Here is a 17,069-nt window from a genome sequence, read left to right as displayed (position 1 = left end):
TTTAAATGTCGGGTTGGTTGCCGCGCTGGTGAAATCGATATTTATATCGATATTTGGCATAAAAACGTCAACCTAATGGAAAACAATTTTAAATACCTTCTACGAACCTTCAATGTGCTTTAGTTTATTTTCGTTGTAATTGAACATTTTTCGTGGCCGTGCTGATCCATGCCGTGACTTGCAATTCGCCAACTCTAGACATTGGTGGTGTTCAGGGACATCGATGAAAAATACAGCTATCGATATTGGCAACTGTTGCTTGTCGGACTGCAGTTGCTATCGGTTCGGAATCAACAGTCCTGCGAGGTTGAGATTTTGCCGAGTGGTCATAGTTTTTCTTGGAATTCAAGGAGTTAGTTAAGTTAAAATGCGTTTCGTCCGTTTTCTAACTCATGCTCGGACAACGCTCAGCCGTGTAAGTATCTCCAGGGACAACCTTGACCAGCAGGCAAAGCACTGATAGGGATTCTTGTTTCAGTACCTGGCGGACGGGTCGACTGTTGCTTGGCAGGCTCACCCTGCTGAGGAGCTACGTAAGCTGCACGTCGTCATTGGCAATGAGTCGTGCGATCTCGACTCGGCTGTCTCGGCCTTGACTCTGGCTTTCATTTACTCAGAGCGTAGCCAGGAGCACGACTATGTGCCCGTGTTGAACATTCCACGCAGGGACTACCGGCTAAAGACAGAAGTGGGCCATATGTTGAGCAAGTGTGGCATTGCCGAAGCCATGCTGCTCTTCCGCGATGATTTGCCAAACAAATTCGCTAAGGATGTCAACGTTGTTCTCGTTGACCATCATGTGAGTGAGCTGGCTCCACATGTGGTAGAGATTCTCGATCATAGACCCATCGATGGCGCTAATCCGAAATACATGCTGTTGCCCCAGAACTGTGTGCGCAGCATCGAGACCGATATCGGTTCCTGTGCCACCATCGTCGGCCAGCGTTACTTGGCCGTGGAGCAACCACGTTCGCCCATCGTCGCCCAGTTGCTACATGCCACCATAGTCCTGGACACAGTCAACTTCTCGGCCACGGCCAAGCGTTTCTCTCCCAGTGACCTGGTCATGGTGGAGCAGATGGAGAGGGAGCTGTCAGAGGGAGGCCAGTCAGATGTTGGGCGGCGCTCTGAGCTTTTCAACGAATTGGTGGCGGCTCGCGCCGACATAAGCAATCTGACACTCACCGAGGTCTTGCGCAAGGACATGAAAATAATTCAGACCGAACGTCAGCAAGTGCCCATAGCTGGAATGCCCATCCTTATTAGGGATTTCATTGAGTTGAGTGGCGCCGAGAAGGCTCTGCGCGAGTTTGGAATCGACAGCAACCTCCTGGTTATGCTTGGCATGTATGTCTCTCCCGTTGATGGTACGGTGCAGCGCGATGTGGGCCTCATCTCGTTGGCCGGACAGAGTCAGTTGGTGGAGTGTGTCCGTTTGGCCCTGGTGGGGTGCCATGAGCCCTCGTTGGATCTCAGAGCCCACGATGTGGGCAGCCGTTTCATGGGCGGCTGCTACCTCCGTCAACACAATCTCCGCGCCACACGCAAGCACATTCAGCCCGTGATCAAGCGGGCTCTGATGGAGTGGGAGGAGATCCATGGCTTTGGCTGTAATGAGGTGTACTTCTTTAAGGAAAAGCCCAAGCTGGGCCTCTCCTAAGTCAAAAATCAATTGTAAAGGCCATCAATGGACGAGATAAGGAGGTTTAGCCAATACTTAGCAAGGGTTTAATGAGTGGGGTGTGCTTGAAATTATCCGTCGCGACGTGGGATTCCAAAAAAATTGTTTCTTTTAGTTGATTAAGCGATTATATGTACAGGGCATATATGTATGTACCTATGTATACAAGAAATAAATCTGTATGAATAAAACTAAAGCTCTGGCTCCTCGTCCTCTGCGTTGCCAGCCTCGCCCATTTCATCGTCGGCGCACTCCAGCGTCATGTCTTCCAGCATCTCCTCAAGCGTGATTTGGGGTACGTCGCCTGTGGCCCCCTGCACCTCGATGGGCAGCGTCTTGTTGGTATCGCGATAGATGTTGACTTGTCCTCGCATGTCCACGTTCTCTTCGAGATCGTCCAGGAACTCGTGGTAGTCGTGTTTGCTGCGCTCGTCTGTGGCCTCGGCGGCCAAGTGTTTAATCTTCCACACTCGCTGGTTGAGGCGCGCCTGGCGATCGTAGTGCTTCCGCACCAGAACCACATCGGGCACTAGGTCTGAGGCGAGTTTCTCGAATTCTGGATCATTGATGTTGGCCTCCCCGGTGTTGTAGCCCATGACGGAGTCGCCTACCTTCAGTAGGTGGCCGAGATGGGAGCGTGTGTGAATCGGATTGTCATTGATGCCGAGCTCCGATGAACGCACCACCCAAATGTCGCAGAGGGCATGCTTGAAGGACAATTGACCCTGGCCGGGATACGTTTTACGATCCTTCTCCATGATCACCTCAATATCCATGACGACGTACTCCACCAGCTGCTTGGGATTGCAGACAGCCTCGAAGGGAGCTCTGCAAAACGTAAAGGATCATGAGTCTGCCCAATTTAGGATTGGAAATGAAAATGAAATCAATCATACCTGAAATACACCTGGGATGTTAGCTCGGCAATCTGAGCCGTCAAAGGATCTATGAGATGGATACTGCTGGAGACGCGGTTCACTAAGCAAATGGGCGACAGGTTGCCCAGCTGGTGGCGCAGCTTTTTGGACAGGCAGACGGCGCTGTCCTTGGACACCGGCGCTAGCTCCACCGACCAGGAGTACTTGTAGTTGTAGTTGTTGCTGTGGATGTCGTGCGAGATGAGACGCTTTGAGGTGGTGACTTTGCCGGGCACCATGGTCAGTAGAAAGTCCACCATTCGACGGGCATGGTTCTCGTTCGCGTAGTAAAAGTCGAGGCCGCCGTGCTCTGGCTTAATGCCTAGCGTGTGCTCATGCGCTTTGTGCTTAAGGATCAGCTGTTCCAGATAATAGAATGTCTTCTTGTTCTCAGCGCGCTGGCGCACTTGCACCAGACACCGCCAGAAGTCCTTTGCTTCCGTACGATGACAGTCGGTGCACATCTGATTCTGTACAGTGAACTCCACGACGAAGACCTGCTGGAGAACAGTGCCTCCAACAATCTCGCCATGCACCGTGAGCTTGACCTTAATGCGCTTCGAGTGTTGTTCGGTCCATATAAAGCCGGCGTCTACTAGCTTTACCTCTTTAAGTCCCTTCAGCTTTTTAAGACAAAGCGCCAGCAGCTCGCGGGACTCAAGGGATGCCTGAATCCACTCGGTTGGAGGCTGTAGGTAGCGCTCGCAGTTGCGGCAGAAGTGCAGCACTGCTTGCTTAGGTATGTTCTCGGTTATGTCCACATGGTTGCGCAGACAGGTGACGCACATGTTGGCTGGATTCGGTTGAATGGGCACGGCACACTCGCAGCAGAGGATGACGGCGTCGGGGGCGCTCTGGCTGCTGCCGTCGACGGCGGAGCCCAGGGGGCTGACGCCAGAGTATTCGTGGTCCATGAATGTGTTTTCCCTTTCCCTTTTTCTTTCGTGTACTTCGAAATGACGCTGTTTCTCACGCAGTTGCAAGAACATGTACGTAAACACGTGCAGAGTACGAAATTAATGCTGCAAGACGCAGGGCTGCCAACTCACATGGAATGGCATGTGAGCATATCGATAGTACGCAATCGATGGTGGTGGGGTGGGAAGAGACATGTGTCAAACGCACTGCTACACGGCCATCACTAGCTCACATAGGGAATATAAAAAAATCAAGTGAATTTTGTTTGACCGGTAAAGGGAAAATCCATTATCATGCAGAAGAAACCCATCAATGCCAACACCCTGCTGGACAAACTGCATCGCGGCGCCGTCTACGCCTGCATCGGAGTCACCCTCTACGGCACCTATGTGCTAGGTAGCCGCTACTACCACTACTACACTGTGATTCGCCCGGAGAAGCAGCAGGCGGAGCTGAAACTCCTTGACGAAGGCGCCCACGACAAGGCCAAAGAGCTGAAGTACTAGGCGATTGCACATATTTCCTGATATTCTATTTAATGTCTGTTAAGCGTAATAAATTGTAAGGAAATGTAAGCATTTTCCACTTAAATGGAAATCGAATCGCGGCTACTGCAGCTGTGTTGTTTTTGTTGTGTAATATGAACAGCTGATTACTTAAGGGGGGGTGGGGTGTGGTTTTTTCGATTGCCATTCAACGAATCGAATGGTATTTAAAAAGGTTTTATCGGCTTGTGGAAGATCGGATCTGACCAAAGAGGTCCCAGAGAAATCGGAGTCCCTATCGGGGCCAACAATGCGGCAATAACAGTCGTGATAATAAATCAAGCGACGAGTCAACAATACGACAATGGAGAATCAATCAATTTGTGTGGCCACGGCACTCGGCAAATGGCAAGACTAGAATTATTTAAAAGCCGGGCCAAGAATTATGGTTTAGCTGGCAATCAAAAATGTTGTTATCTCTGAGGGGCATCGTGACTGGACCTGGTCGGGGCTGGCGCTGGCTTCCGCTTGCTTAACTTGGCCCGCATCTGCAGTCAGCAGTCTGCAGTCGGCGGCGATCGGGGATCGGAGACGTCGCGTGCATTAACCTCATCGCCGCCGCTTGCTGGGTCGAGCAACTGCAGCCGAATAATCCAAGTACTTACGAGTATTAACATTAAATGATACAAAAGCAACAATAGATATGGGTATGGCTATAACAATGGTGTTGCCACCCACTTTTGGGAGGATGTCGAGACGTCGCCCGCGGGGGCTTGTGAAATACCGTTTGCATTTTCCATGCTTCATTTCATTCAACAATGTTGCCTCCGGCATTGCCTCATTCATGGGGTCTCGCCGCCCTCTCCTCCATTCTTCCGCTCCAATCAAGTTAGCCAATCAAAAAGTGCATTTGCAATTAATGCTGCGCTGCGGTCAAGGTCGTCCTTCATTGTGGCCCAAAGCAGTCGGAAATGAGTTGGAAACGGTGACTCGGCTTAGCGATACCCTATTGGGATTGGGATTCTATTTGGTCTATAAGAGGAATGTGTGCTTGAGAGAAAACGATCGGAAATGGACGAGAGAAAACCGAAGGCTGACCCATAACGGACTTAATGATTTGCTTATGTTCACTGGGTTTTGCTATTATTAAACTCTTAATCGAAAGAACTAATATTGCTTTTTAGCAACGAAAGGCCTGGAAAATAGGATTAACATATGATATAACACCAACTTAGGTAGAGGCACAATAGACTTAACATAAGAATTAAAACAACAAAAATAAAATTACAAAAAGACAGTTCCAGTATGCCCTTCCACTGCAGGTAAGTCAATAAGTCGTGCACTGTGGATTCTTTCGATAAGAGGGAGCAGTTATTTTTGTTGCTGGTTTTTGTATTTGAAATGATCTCGCAGAGATCTCAAGGACTGGCAGCTTAATTAAAAATGCCAAAATGCTGTAAACTTGCAATTGTTCATAATTGTACATACATACATACATATAAACGTAATCGCATTCATACTGTGTGTTCAAATGCATTTCCCACGGGGCTTGTGGCATTTTGATTTGGCAGCCCGCTTCTAGGTGGAACACGGCTCCCTCTCCTCTCGCATACAAACATATGTTGATAATGTAATTTCCCCTCTGTAATACATACATATGTATGTATCTGGAGGGCTGGTGAAAGTGTCATACGATAGTTGCTCAGGTGATTGTGGCACGCATGGCAGTGTGTCGTCTGTGGATCGTATTGCCAGAGTGTGGGATTAAGTTTTTTGGATTGCATAATAGGCCGCCGTGGCATCTAGAACTTGGATTTGGATTATAACTTTTGCGGATATCGGGGTTTGTGGGGAGGAAAAACGTTAGTTGCAACGCCCACTGCCAGATCTGAGGGGATGAGCGGAAAATTAACCTTTTAGGTCGTTGCACGCTGCTTAAGCATAAACAATATTCGATTTCAAGTCGTCAACCCGTCATGCATTCAATCCCTTAGCTTTAACAATCGCTGACTTCACTGCCGATTCACTGCTGCTGCTTCTCTGATGCTGCTACTGCTGTTGTTGGAGCTTTGCATAACATCAAACTGTAGCAGCAATGCCCTGCCGACGACTATAAAAGCGCAGGGCAAGCTCCCACAATGAACAAACGTCAATCGGCTTCAGTCCCGACAACCAGCAGTGGCTCCATTCTAGACACAAAAAGTCCCTTAACATGAAGTTCTTGGTAAGCGGAATCGGGTGAAACAGCACGAAGATCCTCAGCAGCATGGCCGAAAAGGACTAACCCAAACCAAACCTCCGGTAAACTTGCAGTGCGTATTTGTGGCTTTTGCCATATGTCTGGCCGTCAGCTGGGCAGCCATTTCAGAGCCCGCCGCTGCTCTTCCTGAGGACCCCGAGCAGGATACGGCCGCCATAGCCGAGAAGAAGACGGAGAAACGCGGGATCTATAGCTTTGGCTTTGATGGCTATGGTCATGGCTATGGCGGCTATGGCGGCTATGGCGGCTATGGACATGGCTATGGTGGCTATGCACACAACTCCTATGGCTATGGCAGTCCTTACGGCAGCTTTGGATACGCGCCCTACTATGGCGGCCATCACGGCTTCTATCCCCACCATGGTCATGCCCACTACAGCTATTACTAGGAGGCTCCATAGAACACGTTCGCGCATCCACGCATACATATTTTTTTTATCGCTTCACGTTCATCACTGCCCATCATGCACTAATTTAGATGTATCAAATTTTCAGTCTAAAGAAAATTAAATAAAAATATTGGTCTTAAATAATTCGAACCTTGAGCCGTTCGCGCCGCTACCATCCGGCGGCTATTCAGGGATGGTCCGTTCGCCGTTTTTATGCGATAGTTAGCCGATGGTTTCCAAATGCAGCCCTAAAAAGCAATGAATGGCAATAAAAAATAGTTCGCGCCTACACATATTTCAAATCGTAATTCAAATTTTAAATCGTTAAAAAGAAGAAAAAAGCAAAAAATCTTAATACAAAATGAGACCAGCAATTGGTGGTAATACGTAAACATAAGTATGTATGCATTTGCTTTTTTTTATGATTAGTATTGTGCAACCGTTAAAAAAAAACAAGCAATACACGCATGCCGAAGTGGACTGCATAGATGGAAAATCTCGCTATAAAAATTTGGAAAATTTCCGAAATAATTCCGTGAATGTCAACAAGGACAGATATAACTGCAGATCTAATATTCTATCTGCTACCAAGGCGCTGCACCAAAACGGATTAAACTGGAAAATCTTCTGGAGATTGTTCGGAAATTGCTTGAGGTCCAGAGGGAGCAGCAGAAATTACAGGAGGAATACCAGGAAACAAAGCGAGAGATACTCCAGCAAATTGCGAAAAGCTTAGGCCAAACCAACCTCCAACCAGAGCTGCTGCAATTTTCAAGGGAGTCCAAAGAGTAGCGTTTTTGTACATATGGATTGTTTTATTATAACCAATAAAATATAACATTTTTGACGGATGGTAGCTGTTGGATGGGGTCAGTGAAAATCGATTTTTACATCTGTCAAAATATCCCACAATTCCCCTGGGATGTGCACATTGTGCTGAGCCTATTATAGGCCAACACCTTCTATCTAGAATATTTCACAAGTTGAAATGAACAAATTTGCGATTCTATTGGGAAAGAGCTGTCCTTGCCCAGATGCCCCTTCTTGCCGTTATGAGAATATATGTTTGTGCTGTTTTGAGCAAAATTTATTTATTTTTTTAACCTTCCGATAAGCAAATTGGACTGCATCAGCTGTTTGCAGGAATCCGAAAAGTGTTATTGCCCTGACCAATTTCTTCCGACCCGAGTTTGAGGTTGGGTTAGCAAAAAAAAAATTTATTAAAAAAGCACAAGCTAAACTGCATTGGTTAATGTGTCAAAATTATTTTAATGCATCAATAAGCCATATATTTTTTCCTTTTGTAATTAAGATTCGTCATCCGCCTTGCGGAATTTTAAAACAGGAGCACCAATGTGGTTTTAAAAGTAAATCGGAAAACATTGTGAAAATGAAAACCGGATCCTGCTTGATAATTACTATATAACGTTACTCTTTAGACTCCCTAGAAAATTGCAGCAGCTCTGGTTGGAGGTTGGTTTGGCCTTGGCGGCTCGTAATTGGCTGGAGTATCTCTCGCTTTGTTTCCTGGTGTTCCTCCTGTAATTTCTGCTGCTCCCTCTGGACCTCAAGCAGTTTCCGAAAAATGTGCAGTTGCAGAAAGAATGTTAGAGCTGCAGTTGTACAAGGGTGTTCAATAAGTTTTGCAGTTCGATAAGAGATGGCGTTACGACTAGCCTAATTTGTATATGTAATGTTGGTTTATCTTTTATCTGAAAGTATGTGAAGTTTTATTTAAATCTGTCAGTGTATTTTCTGTTTTAAAAAATCATTTAGTATCGACATGTTAGAGACTTTTTTACAATGTAAAAAATCATGTATCGTGCAGTGATTGTTTTTTTTTTTTTTTAAGTTTTAAAAGCAAAGGATATTTATGATCAAATATGAAAAGAATATAAGGACTCGTCGCCTTCAATTAATTTAATTCAATTATTTTAACGTGGTCGTACAAGCCTCGAAGACAAACCACGTCAAGGACGTCCAAATTTAGCAACAGCACCCGAATTTATAGAAAAAAAAAATAGGATATCGTATTGGAACATCGTCGGGTGACTGAAAGAGATTTAGTAGAACCCCTAGGCATCTCATTGGGCAGTGTAACAAATATTTTGACTGATGTATTGGGTTTCAGAAAGCTGTGTGCAAAATGGGTGCCGCATTCGCTAAAAATGAAAAGAAAAAAACGACTTTCTCAACCACATTTAAAGCGATTTCGAATGAGACTTGGGTTTATCACCATGATTCTGAATGAAAACAAGAGGTTAAAAAATGGTTTGGAACTGGTTCTTCGGCTCGTGAAAGAGCCGATTCAGAAATCGACCAAGAAGTTGTTGGTATCAGTTTCTTAGGATGCGAAAAGAAGTTTGTTTGTGGATTACTTGCAAACTAGTAAAACAATAGATTCCGAATATGACTTTATCCTTTTAGACCAGCTAAAGGAAACAATTTGTCAGAAAACACCCAGTTTCCAGAAGAAAAAATTATTTTTCATCAGGACAATCCGGACAATCAGGACACATGTCACAAGAGCATTTTGACAATGGGTAAAATCTATGAATTAAAATTTGAATTGTTCACTGGAGCATTCACTGTATTCACGAGACTTGGCTTCTACCGACTTCAAACTGTTTCCAAACCTAAAAAAATGCATGCGTGGAAAGCGTTTTTTATCAAACTATTAGGTCATAACAGCTGTGGAGGTGAATTTTGAGGCACTTCCTTATTCGAACTTCTGGGATGGAACTCATAAATTTAAATCTCGTTCGAACAAGTTTATTGATGTTAAGAAAGACTATACTCAATAACAAAAGGTATTTCAAACTCTAAAATTGTGTTTTTCTTATCTTAGTCGGCATTAACGGACCCCCGAAAATCCGCAGTAATATTATGCCAAATGTTTATAGCGAGACTTTCCATCTATGGAGTCCACTTCGCCCTGCGTGTATTTTTTGTTTATTGAACGGCTGCAAAATAGTAATCATTAAAAAGAAAATATATACATACTTATGTTTACTTTTTACCACCAATTTCTGTTCTCATTTTGTATTGTGTTTGTTGTTTTTCTTTTTCTTTTTTCAACTACTTAAAATTTGAATTAAAATTTGAAATATGTGTAGGCGCGAACTATTTTTTATTGCCATTCATTGCTTTTTAGGGTTGCATTTGAAACTATCTGCATAATACCGCTTAGAAAGGTGCGGCTTAGGAACACCCCACATGAATGGTGGAATAACTGGGAAAGGCAAAACCTTACGAACCATCTCCGAAATGAATGGCCATCAGTGTGAATGGCCTATAAGCTGAGGCTTAGTCCTTCTGCATATTATCATTTCATTCTGTCTTTTTGGATGTATATAGACTTATACTAAAATTAAGTATGTGCTACCACCCACCCCTCCACCCCTCCACCACTGTTATTATCGCTTCGTCGGCGGTCTGGCAACTCCGGCGAATAACTGTTTGTAAAAAAGCATCGATCGCGGCCGAACATATTTTTCCGGAACCAAATCATCTCTTTTTGTGCTTAACAATGCTGAAACGTGATCTGCAAAGCATCACACTAAAACTGTCCGATCTCAAGGAGTACGACGCGAAGCGCCTTGAGCACAAATTCAAGAACCAGCGCCCCAGACACTCTGTGGAAACCATCACCGGGGACGACGCGTCCACGTCTGGCACGGCAACTTCCAGCTTTACAGCTGGCACGTGCACAGAGACGCCGTCCTCGGGCACACCCACTGGCTCGACCACTCCCACGTTGGCTACTCAGGAGGATCTGGCTGATCGGTCGCCCAGACCCACATCTGTGGCAGCCACAGCCACAACAGCAACCACGAATTCTGGCTCCACCGATGATGATATTAGCGTGGCGGCCGTCGCAGATGACAACGACACCATCGATGACTTCAGCGACGACAACTGGGTGGACTTGGATGCGGACACTAACGATGCGGACGAAGAGGGAGCAAGAGGAGGAGCCTAGCCTAGCATGCGACCTAGTATCTTTTTTTTATACTTAAATGTCAAATTTTGAAGACGTAACAAATAATAATTCCAAACTTCAAGATCGAGTCGAGCACCTTTGCCAAGGTTATTATTATGTTATCCAGATGTTTGCAACTCTCAGAAGGGCAGAGATGGATGTAGAAAGTTATTATCTCAAACGTATTTACAACCAAACATACACATCAGAATATTAAGGCTGGCTACTGTTAGGCTATAAAAGCTGGCGGCTAAGGAATTACTGTCCATAAGTCTTACATACATATGTATGTATGAAGAAATATGTATGTAGATATGCTCTGCATGGTCTCTGTTTTTGGTATCGCCGTTTGCAAGAGGGACGGATTATTTTTTAATGCGTGGAAGGGATTGTGGCATTGCTTGTTCTTGCACGTTCTTTTCATGAGAAAAGACACAACGTCGATATTAATTCCTGCAATCTATCATCATTCCACCTAATGGCCATTATTCTAGCTCTCTACACATTAAGTTTACAAAGGCGCCAATTAGGACCGACGGACGGACAAACGAATGTGGCTATATCGACTCGGGTATTGATGCTGGTCAAGAATCTATATGTATAATTTAAAAGGTTGGAAGCGTTTCCTTCTGGCTGTCACATACATCTATAGTATAGATTCTAACGATTCTAATATACATATGTATGTACCGCTTTATTCTTTAAGTGCCGAGTAATCAAAAAAGGGCATTTGAAAACTGCGATTTTCGGTCTGATTTTTAATTTTCTGAAGCATGCATGCTTTTAGGCTGTATTGATGATACAGGCAATTTAACTTCCCTGTAGTTGTGTAGTTGTATTGTGTAGTTTGGATCGCTGGCTTTCAGGTTCGACGAAGGGTAAACATTTATTGAATCCGATATGCTATATAATCTGATATGCTATAGAATTATTACACTATTTTCTTTGATTTGAGCGCTCATGGAAACCTTTTTACGAATTTGTTTATAAATTATTCAAAAAATGTATACAGGGAGCAATTACTTATTACGATGCAATTACAACACCGTCAAGTGGCCCGTCTGAAACCAGCAGAAGGCTGTTACGCGAGCATTCCGGAAAGATAGCTGTTAGACTAATATTCGAGGAAAATGAGCACTAAAGTTACTAAGAGAACTAGGCATGCATTCAAAATACATTTACCACTACAATTACAAATTACTAGAAAGGTGTGTAAGGATTAGTAATTTCCCTCTAGTACCAGGCAACTAGTTCCGCACTGGTGTCGCACTAGCTACCATTCTCACCTCCCTGGTTCCAGATCGATTACCCGCAATGTATTTCAGCGGAGAATTTAACACATGCATGTCCTAGGGCGGAACCACCCCTGGTTCCCGCTCGATTACCCTTCGATTACCAGTAGCTAGTTGCTCAGGAGGTAGTTCCGAACTAGTTACCAGTAGAAAGCCAGCAACTAGTTCCCCACTCGACTACCCTTCGATTACCTGTAGCTAGCTCTGACCTAGTTACCAGTAACTAGTTCCGAACTGACTACTGGTAGTAGTCAATCTGGCAGTCTGGAATAATACAAAAATAAAAACACAATGTCTTTCATTATAACGAATAATTTTTAATTATATGATGCTTAGCCTACTCCTGGTTTTCGGCAAGACACTTCTTCTTAAACACCCTTTTCTTCATCAATTGCATTGCCTTCCGCACAGTGTTTTCGGGAGGCTCATCGCCAGGCGGAATACATTCTGTAATTAATATTTGTTTTAATTTATATGAAAAATTTTTAAATCTCTAGAAGTGTAAATGGTATTTTACCTAGCAAAGCTGCAAAAAATTCTTTGTGGGTCCTAAGGGCCTTCTTCCCTTGGACCCCATCGACGTTATATGCCAGAACAATGACCTCACTCAAAATAAAGTTTAAGCCGCTCAAAACGCCAGCTGGCTGGAGAATCGATTTCATTGGTGTTATCTGTAAGTGAAACATTAAAATATAAAGATAAGACAGAGAAAAAAGTCATAAAATTTAGAGTTTAGATATACTTACATAAATGTCCCTATTTAATTTTATTTTTTCTTCCAGTTCTATAAGTTCCTCCTCACGTTTTATAGGGAACTGTCCCCGAATGGGATTCAATTCCCCCTTCTCCTTTACCAGCTGCTTTATTAAAACAGTTTGATCCGCTAAAATTTGGACCACTGCATTCAATTGATCTAAAAACAATGTTGTTAATTAATTTGATTATACAAATATTTTTCTGTTAATCTTTATTAGTCTTACCACGAATAACTGCATTCTCCTGTTTTAGAGTTTCTAAAAGTATTTGCACGTACCTGTTTATATTAATTTGATTTATTTATTAATTCTTTCCCACTTTTATAATAAATGTTCACACAAAAGACTCTTCCAGCGATTAGATCTTGTACAGAAGTGAACAAAATCAACGCATAAAGCAAACGAGGAAAACAAATACATTTTGTTTGTGTAAATTCTTGTCTCTTTCATTCCACGATCGCAACTACAGTAAAATATCACGATTAACTTACCATTTCGGCTCATTGCATGTCGTGGCTCGGTAAAAACTAGCTGAGTGGGCACTGTAACTCCACGGAATTGCGGTTATTTGCCGCCTACAAAAACAAACCGAAGGCGGCTTCGTTTTTCGGTTCTTTTTCGACTGGTCCGCGTTCGCTTCCCGCGTAACTAGTTGCAGAACTAGTACATTGTAGTCGACGAAGACCTGGTCCGCGTTCGCTTCCCGCGTAACTAGTTGCGTAGCTAGTTGCGCGGTAAACAGCGCAGAACTAGTTCGAGAGGGGTCAATTGACCCCTTTGGTTCTACAGGGTTAATAAGAGGAAGAGAATTAGTGGTGGATATAATATGAGGGAATTATATTCCGAGCATAAGACCCTAAACGGTTCATGAAAGGAATAATTCGATCTACAAAGTGGAAGGAACAACGGTATACAATTTCTAGTAAGTCTAATAGGAATCGTGAAGTTTATCGGGAGGTTTACTAATAGCAGTCTAAAAGAGTAAGATGGAAGTCTCACACCCGCATCCCAGTTAAGGCCCCGCAGAGCAAAGAGTAAAAAGTTTTTTTGTACTGATTCTATACGGTCCTGGTGTACTTTGTACTGAGGGCACCATACACAGGAGCCGTATTTTAAGATCGGACGAAAAAGCGAGGTATAGAAGTCAACACCATGGCTGAAAGTTATTGAGATCGGATTGCAAGCGAGAATGAAATGAAATGTCCTTATACTGGACACAGAGTTTAACATCATCCGCATACATAAGTACTCGAGACTATGTTAATACCGACAGCAAGACGTTAATAAAGAGTGTAAAGAGTAAGGGGCTGTAAAGCCATCTAGGGCTGCCCTGTGGTACTCCCAAAGAAACCTTTACTGGTAAGGAGAGGAAGTTTTTGAAGAGGACTCTTTGAGACCTGGAACAAAGATAGCTAGAAATCCATCTCAGGAGGTTGGGCGGAAACCCTAAAAGGTCAAGTTTATGCGCTAAAAGGGAATGGTTTGCATGGGGATTTAATGCATTCGACCATTACTGAAGTCGGTGTAAATGAAATCCGTCTGTAAGTTACCATGAAAGCCTTTAATAATGAAAGAGGTAAACTCTAGCATGTTCGTGGTGGTTGATCGCCGCCTTATAAATCCATGCTGAGTTGGAGATATAAGTGACTTGCAGAGATGTTGCAAGTGCGGAGTAAAAACTTTCTCAAACATTTTGGGAATAGCGGATAACTTTGCTATACCTCTATAATTTTTTGCATCAGACTTGCTACCATTTTTATGGAGAGGAATTATAAGCGATTCCTTCCAGATAGTGGGGAAGCAAGAAGAATCAATGGACAGGGTGAATAGTTTAAGCAAGGGTCCACACAGTGCCTCGGCGCAGTACCTGAGTACACAACCTGGAATCCCGTCTGGACCCGGTGAAAACACCGGCTTAACTAGTCGAAGATAATGAAGTTAAGAACATTCATTTAACAAGGGACTGAGAAAAACGTATCCTGCATCGAGAAAGGTAGTTCTTACCTATTACATGGCGAGAATGAGAGAATGAGTCTTGATTTTATGTTTTTTAGGCTGGATAACTCTTTGGTAAACCAAGGGGGGTTTTCCAGATCTAATCGGACAAGAAAGCGGGACACAAGAATCACAAAAAGTGAATTGTAAACAATTTTTGTGCCTTTTATGCCATCAGTGCACAAGTACAAAGCGGACCAATCAAAATCCCTAATGAGGTTATTAAGCATCGCAAGCTCGGCTTTACGAAAGCAGCGGACAGGTTGCCTACTCGACCGATCCAATACAGTTGGTCCTATATCTAGCGACACTTCGAAAGTAGGATGGTAGACGTCTTCAAGTATGGTGAGCGGAAGGGCCCCCTCCTTTCTAAAAGTTGTGTACCGACCTGCCAAAACCACGGAACTAAGAATGTCCGGCTTTAACCAGGTTTGATACAATCATACAATTCATTCAATCCTGGAAAAGAATGTTGAGCTTACTACATAAGCCTCTAACATTCTGATAGGTTACTAATAGAGAAGTTAGTTTTTTGGAAGGGTGGTAGCAGGACGGGAAGATGAGGAAGTTGAGGTTGAGGGTGGCACACTGGAATGATTTGTAAGAGTTATGGGGACCTATTCTTCTTCTTAGCCTTAAACTCCTTCACCACCCAATGCTCCGGCCAAAATTTGGCGGAGCAAATGGTGTCAAATTGAGTTGGGGAGATGCTTATCTTAAACGAGGCTATCTCCCTGGCATAGGAGAAGTTACATTTCTCCACCCTTAAACCAACGGCTTTTATTTTGCTTTGAACAAAAGCAATTACATCATTAGATGTGAGGTCAGGGGTCAGCCGTGAAACAAAAACTTGTCGTTTTGGTGGGACTCCCACCAGTGGTTTAGGCACCACAGGCCTAGTACCTGTGGTGGCAATATCCGGAGATCCGGAACTTCTGATCACTGGTGGGATCGGAATAGATGGGACAGCTAGCGAGCTGCGGACACCACGAGCACGGACGCTGCATACGTACTTGGCTGCACGTTCTCCGAGGCGATGAATTCGGTTACCGAATCTGCATCGCCAGCAGCTGTCGTTGGCTTTGTAGTGGCAAACTTGGAGTGGTCGGAGTCAATTTTTCGGCCGCCAGCGGCTGAGTGACGGTTGGCACTTGCAGATCCCGCGGAGTGACCCTTTTACGCCTGGGAGACTCATTCAGCAGTTGCAGGCTGCAAAATTGAGACTCCATGGCTACGGTCAGCTCCTTAAAGCCCTGAGCCATTCAGCATTACAATTAGCCAATACCTCCTGCGGATTTTATTTCCGCTTATGCTCTCATGCTCCATTGCGTGCAGAAATTTTAGCGCTTGCATCGATCAAACTTAAACTTTAAAAGTCAGTTGGATAAAAAACAGATACAACGAGGGGAACGTTGTGAGTTGCTGCGGAGACCGCAACTCTACATTTATACTAGATTCTTAGTCAGTATGGCTCTCATCCGGCAGACGGCGCGTACATTGATCGACAAAGAGTACGTGCGAGAGTGACAGAGAGTCAGTCAGAACTTGTCGTCGGGCACTAAGTAGCCACTGCAAATTGTTTTGTTCCTTTTGGTTAAAATAATGATCCGATCTGATCCAGATTCAGTATCCTGATAGATATGGTCCTCTACGATTCTGCGTTTTCTGTTTTCTCGTAAACCCTATACTCATTTTGAGTATCGGATATAAAAATTATGGTATGAGACACCTTGATGTTTGTTAAAATTATGCCAAAAATAATTATAAAGGTGACAAAAAATGAGGGTGGATACATCGGATTTTAGCCGAAGAAAAATAATAATAATCAGTTAACAAACTTTTTTCATAACAACCCTTGAAGTGTACCTATAACTTCGAGCAGCCTGACAATGACTTTGGAGTACAAATGGATATATTTTCTTTTATAACATTATCCTATAATATAATAAAGTGTATTTTAAAGACAACAAATACTTAAGAAATAAATACGAACTAATTTTAAGTTTAAAATATTGTATTATGTAACATAGATGTGTGTACCTATTATTATGATCTATATACATATTGTATACATAAATATGTGTCTCAAATTTTTATGTGATGTATCTAAAACGTTCTGGTTTCCATCCTTGTTGAAATGGTGTTTCAAGTAAGTGGTCAACGTTCTTTTGACGCCGAAAAAGGCTGATGAAGTCTTATTTGAGAGGTACTTCCTTCTGAGTGCCAACAGTGCTGTGAAAATACGTTAAAACGTTTCCAAATTGGTATTCATCTTCTTGGAGAATATTTTTAAAATCAATCAAACATTTTCAACCACCAAAGTTCGTTTTTTCATGGTCAAATAGCAGTCTAGTCCAACACACTTTTGAGGCCATTTGCGGTTAAAGTTGTAACG

At 43.6% G+C, this 17,069-nt stretch overlaps 5 protein-coding genes across 5 annotated transcripts; 4 read left to right on the top strand and 1 right to left on the bottom strand.

Annotated features, from left to right (window-relative positions):
• Positions 1-63: 63 nt before the first annotated feature.
• Positions 64-1,877, top strand: LOC6600177 (exopolyphosphatase PRUNE1). Its single transcript, XM_026990929.1, has 2 exons — positions 64-415; positions 479-1,877. The coding sequence occupies exons 1-2, from the start codon at positions 368-370 to the stop codon at positions 1,658-1,660; spliced, it is 1,230 nt and encodes a 409-aa protein (XP_026846730.1). The 5' UTR covers positions 64-367; the 3' UTR covers positions 1,661-1,877.
• LOC6600175 (60S ribosomal export protein NMD3) lies at positions 1,773-3,602 on the bottom strand. Its single transcript, XM_002025238.2, has 2 exons — positions 2,578-3,602; positions 1,773-2,509 (listed from the first exon to the last, which is right to left on the bottom strand). Exons 1-2 carry the CDS (start codon positions 3,585-3,587, stop codon positions 1,873-1,875), a joined length of 1,647 nt encoding a protein of 548 aa, XP_002025274.2. The 5' UTR covers positions 3,588-3,602; the 3' UTR covers positions 1,773-1,872.
• A 140-nt stretch (positions 3,603-3,742) lies between these two features.
• LOC6600174 lies at positions 3,743-4,091 on the top strand. Its single transcript, XM_002025237.2, has one exon. It carries the CDS (start codon positions 3,810-3,812, stop codon positions 4,020-4,022), a length of 213 nt encoding a protein of 70 aa, XP_002025273.1. The 5' UTR covers positions 3,743-3,809; the 3' UTR covers positions 4,023-4,091.
• A 2,079-nt stretch (positions 4,092-6,170) lies between these two features.
• Positions 6,171-6,780, top strand: LOC6600173 (keratin-associated protein 19-2). Its single transcript, XM_002025236.2, has 2 exons — positions 6,171-6,225; positions 6,315-6,780. The coding sequence occupies exons 1-2, from the start codon at positions 6,214-6,216 to the stop codon at positions 6,648-6,650; spliced, it is 348 nt and encodes a 115-aa protein (XP_002025272.1). The 5' UTR covers positions 6,171-6,213; the 3' UTR covers positions 6,651-6,780.
• A 3,354-nt stretch (positions 6,781-10,134) lies between these two features.
• LOC6600172 lies at positions 10,135-10,720 on the top strand. The gene has a single exon (XM_002025235.2). It carries the CDS (start codon positions 10,180-10,182, stop codon positions 10,630-10,632), a length of 453 nt encoding a protein of 150 aa, XP_002025271.1. The 5' UTR covers positions 10,135-10,179; the 3' UTR covers positions 10,633-10,720.
• The last annotated feature ends 6,349 nt before the right edge of the window (positions 10,721-17,069 follow it).

The sequence above is a fragment of the Drosophila persimilis genome, unplaced genomic scaffold (assembly GCF_003286085.1).
Source record: "Drosophila persimilis strain 14011-0111.01,24,50 unplaced genomic scaffold, DperRS2 tig00000622-arrow-arrow-pilon, whole genome shotgun sequence".
NCBI classification, from domain to species: Eukaryota; Metazoa; Arthropoda; class Insecta; order Diptera; family Drosophilidae; genus Drosophila; species Drosophila persimilis.
The sequence above is the reverse complement of the archived record's forward strand: the minus strand, read 5'-3'. Positions and strand labels throughout refer to the sequence as shown.

Excerpts from the sequence above, each read along its gene's own strand:
- LOC6600177 (XM_026990929.1), top strand. The coding sequence starts at position 368 with ATGCGTTTCGTCCGTTTTCTAACTCATGCTCGGACAACGCTCAGCCGT. Across the intron at positions 416-478 it reads CTCGGACAACGCTCAGCCGT|TACCTGGCGGACGGGTCGAC; the intron begins GTAAGTATCTCC and ends TTCTTGTTTCAG.
- LOC6600175 (XM_002025238.2), bottom strand. The coding sequence starts at position 3,587 with ATGTTCTTGCAACTGCGTGAGAAACAGCGTCATTTCGAAGTACACGAA. Across the intron at positions 2,510-2,577 it reads ACATCCCAGGTGTATTTCAG|AGCTCCCTTCGAGGCTGTCT; the intron begins GTATGATTGATT and ends TACGTTTTGCAG.
- LOC6600174 (XM_002025237.2), top strand. The coding sequence starts at position 3,810 with ATGCAGAAGAAACCCATCAATGCCAACACCCTGCTGGACAAACTGCAT.
- LOC6600172 (XM_002025235.2), top strand. The coding sequence starts at position 10,180 with ATGCTGAAACGTGATCTGCAAAGCATCACACTAAAACTGTCCGATCTC.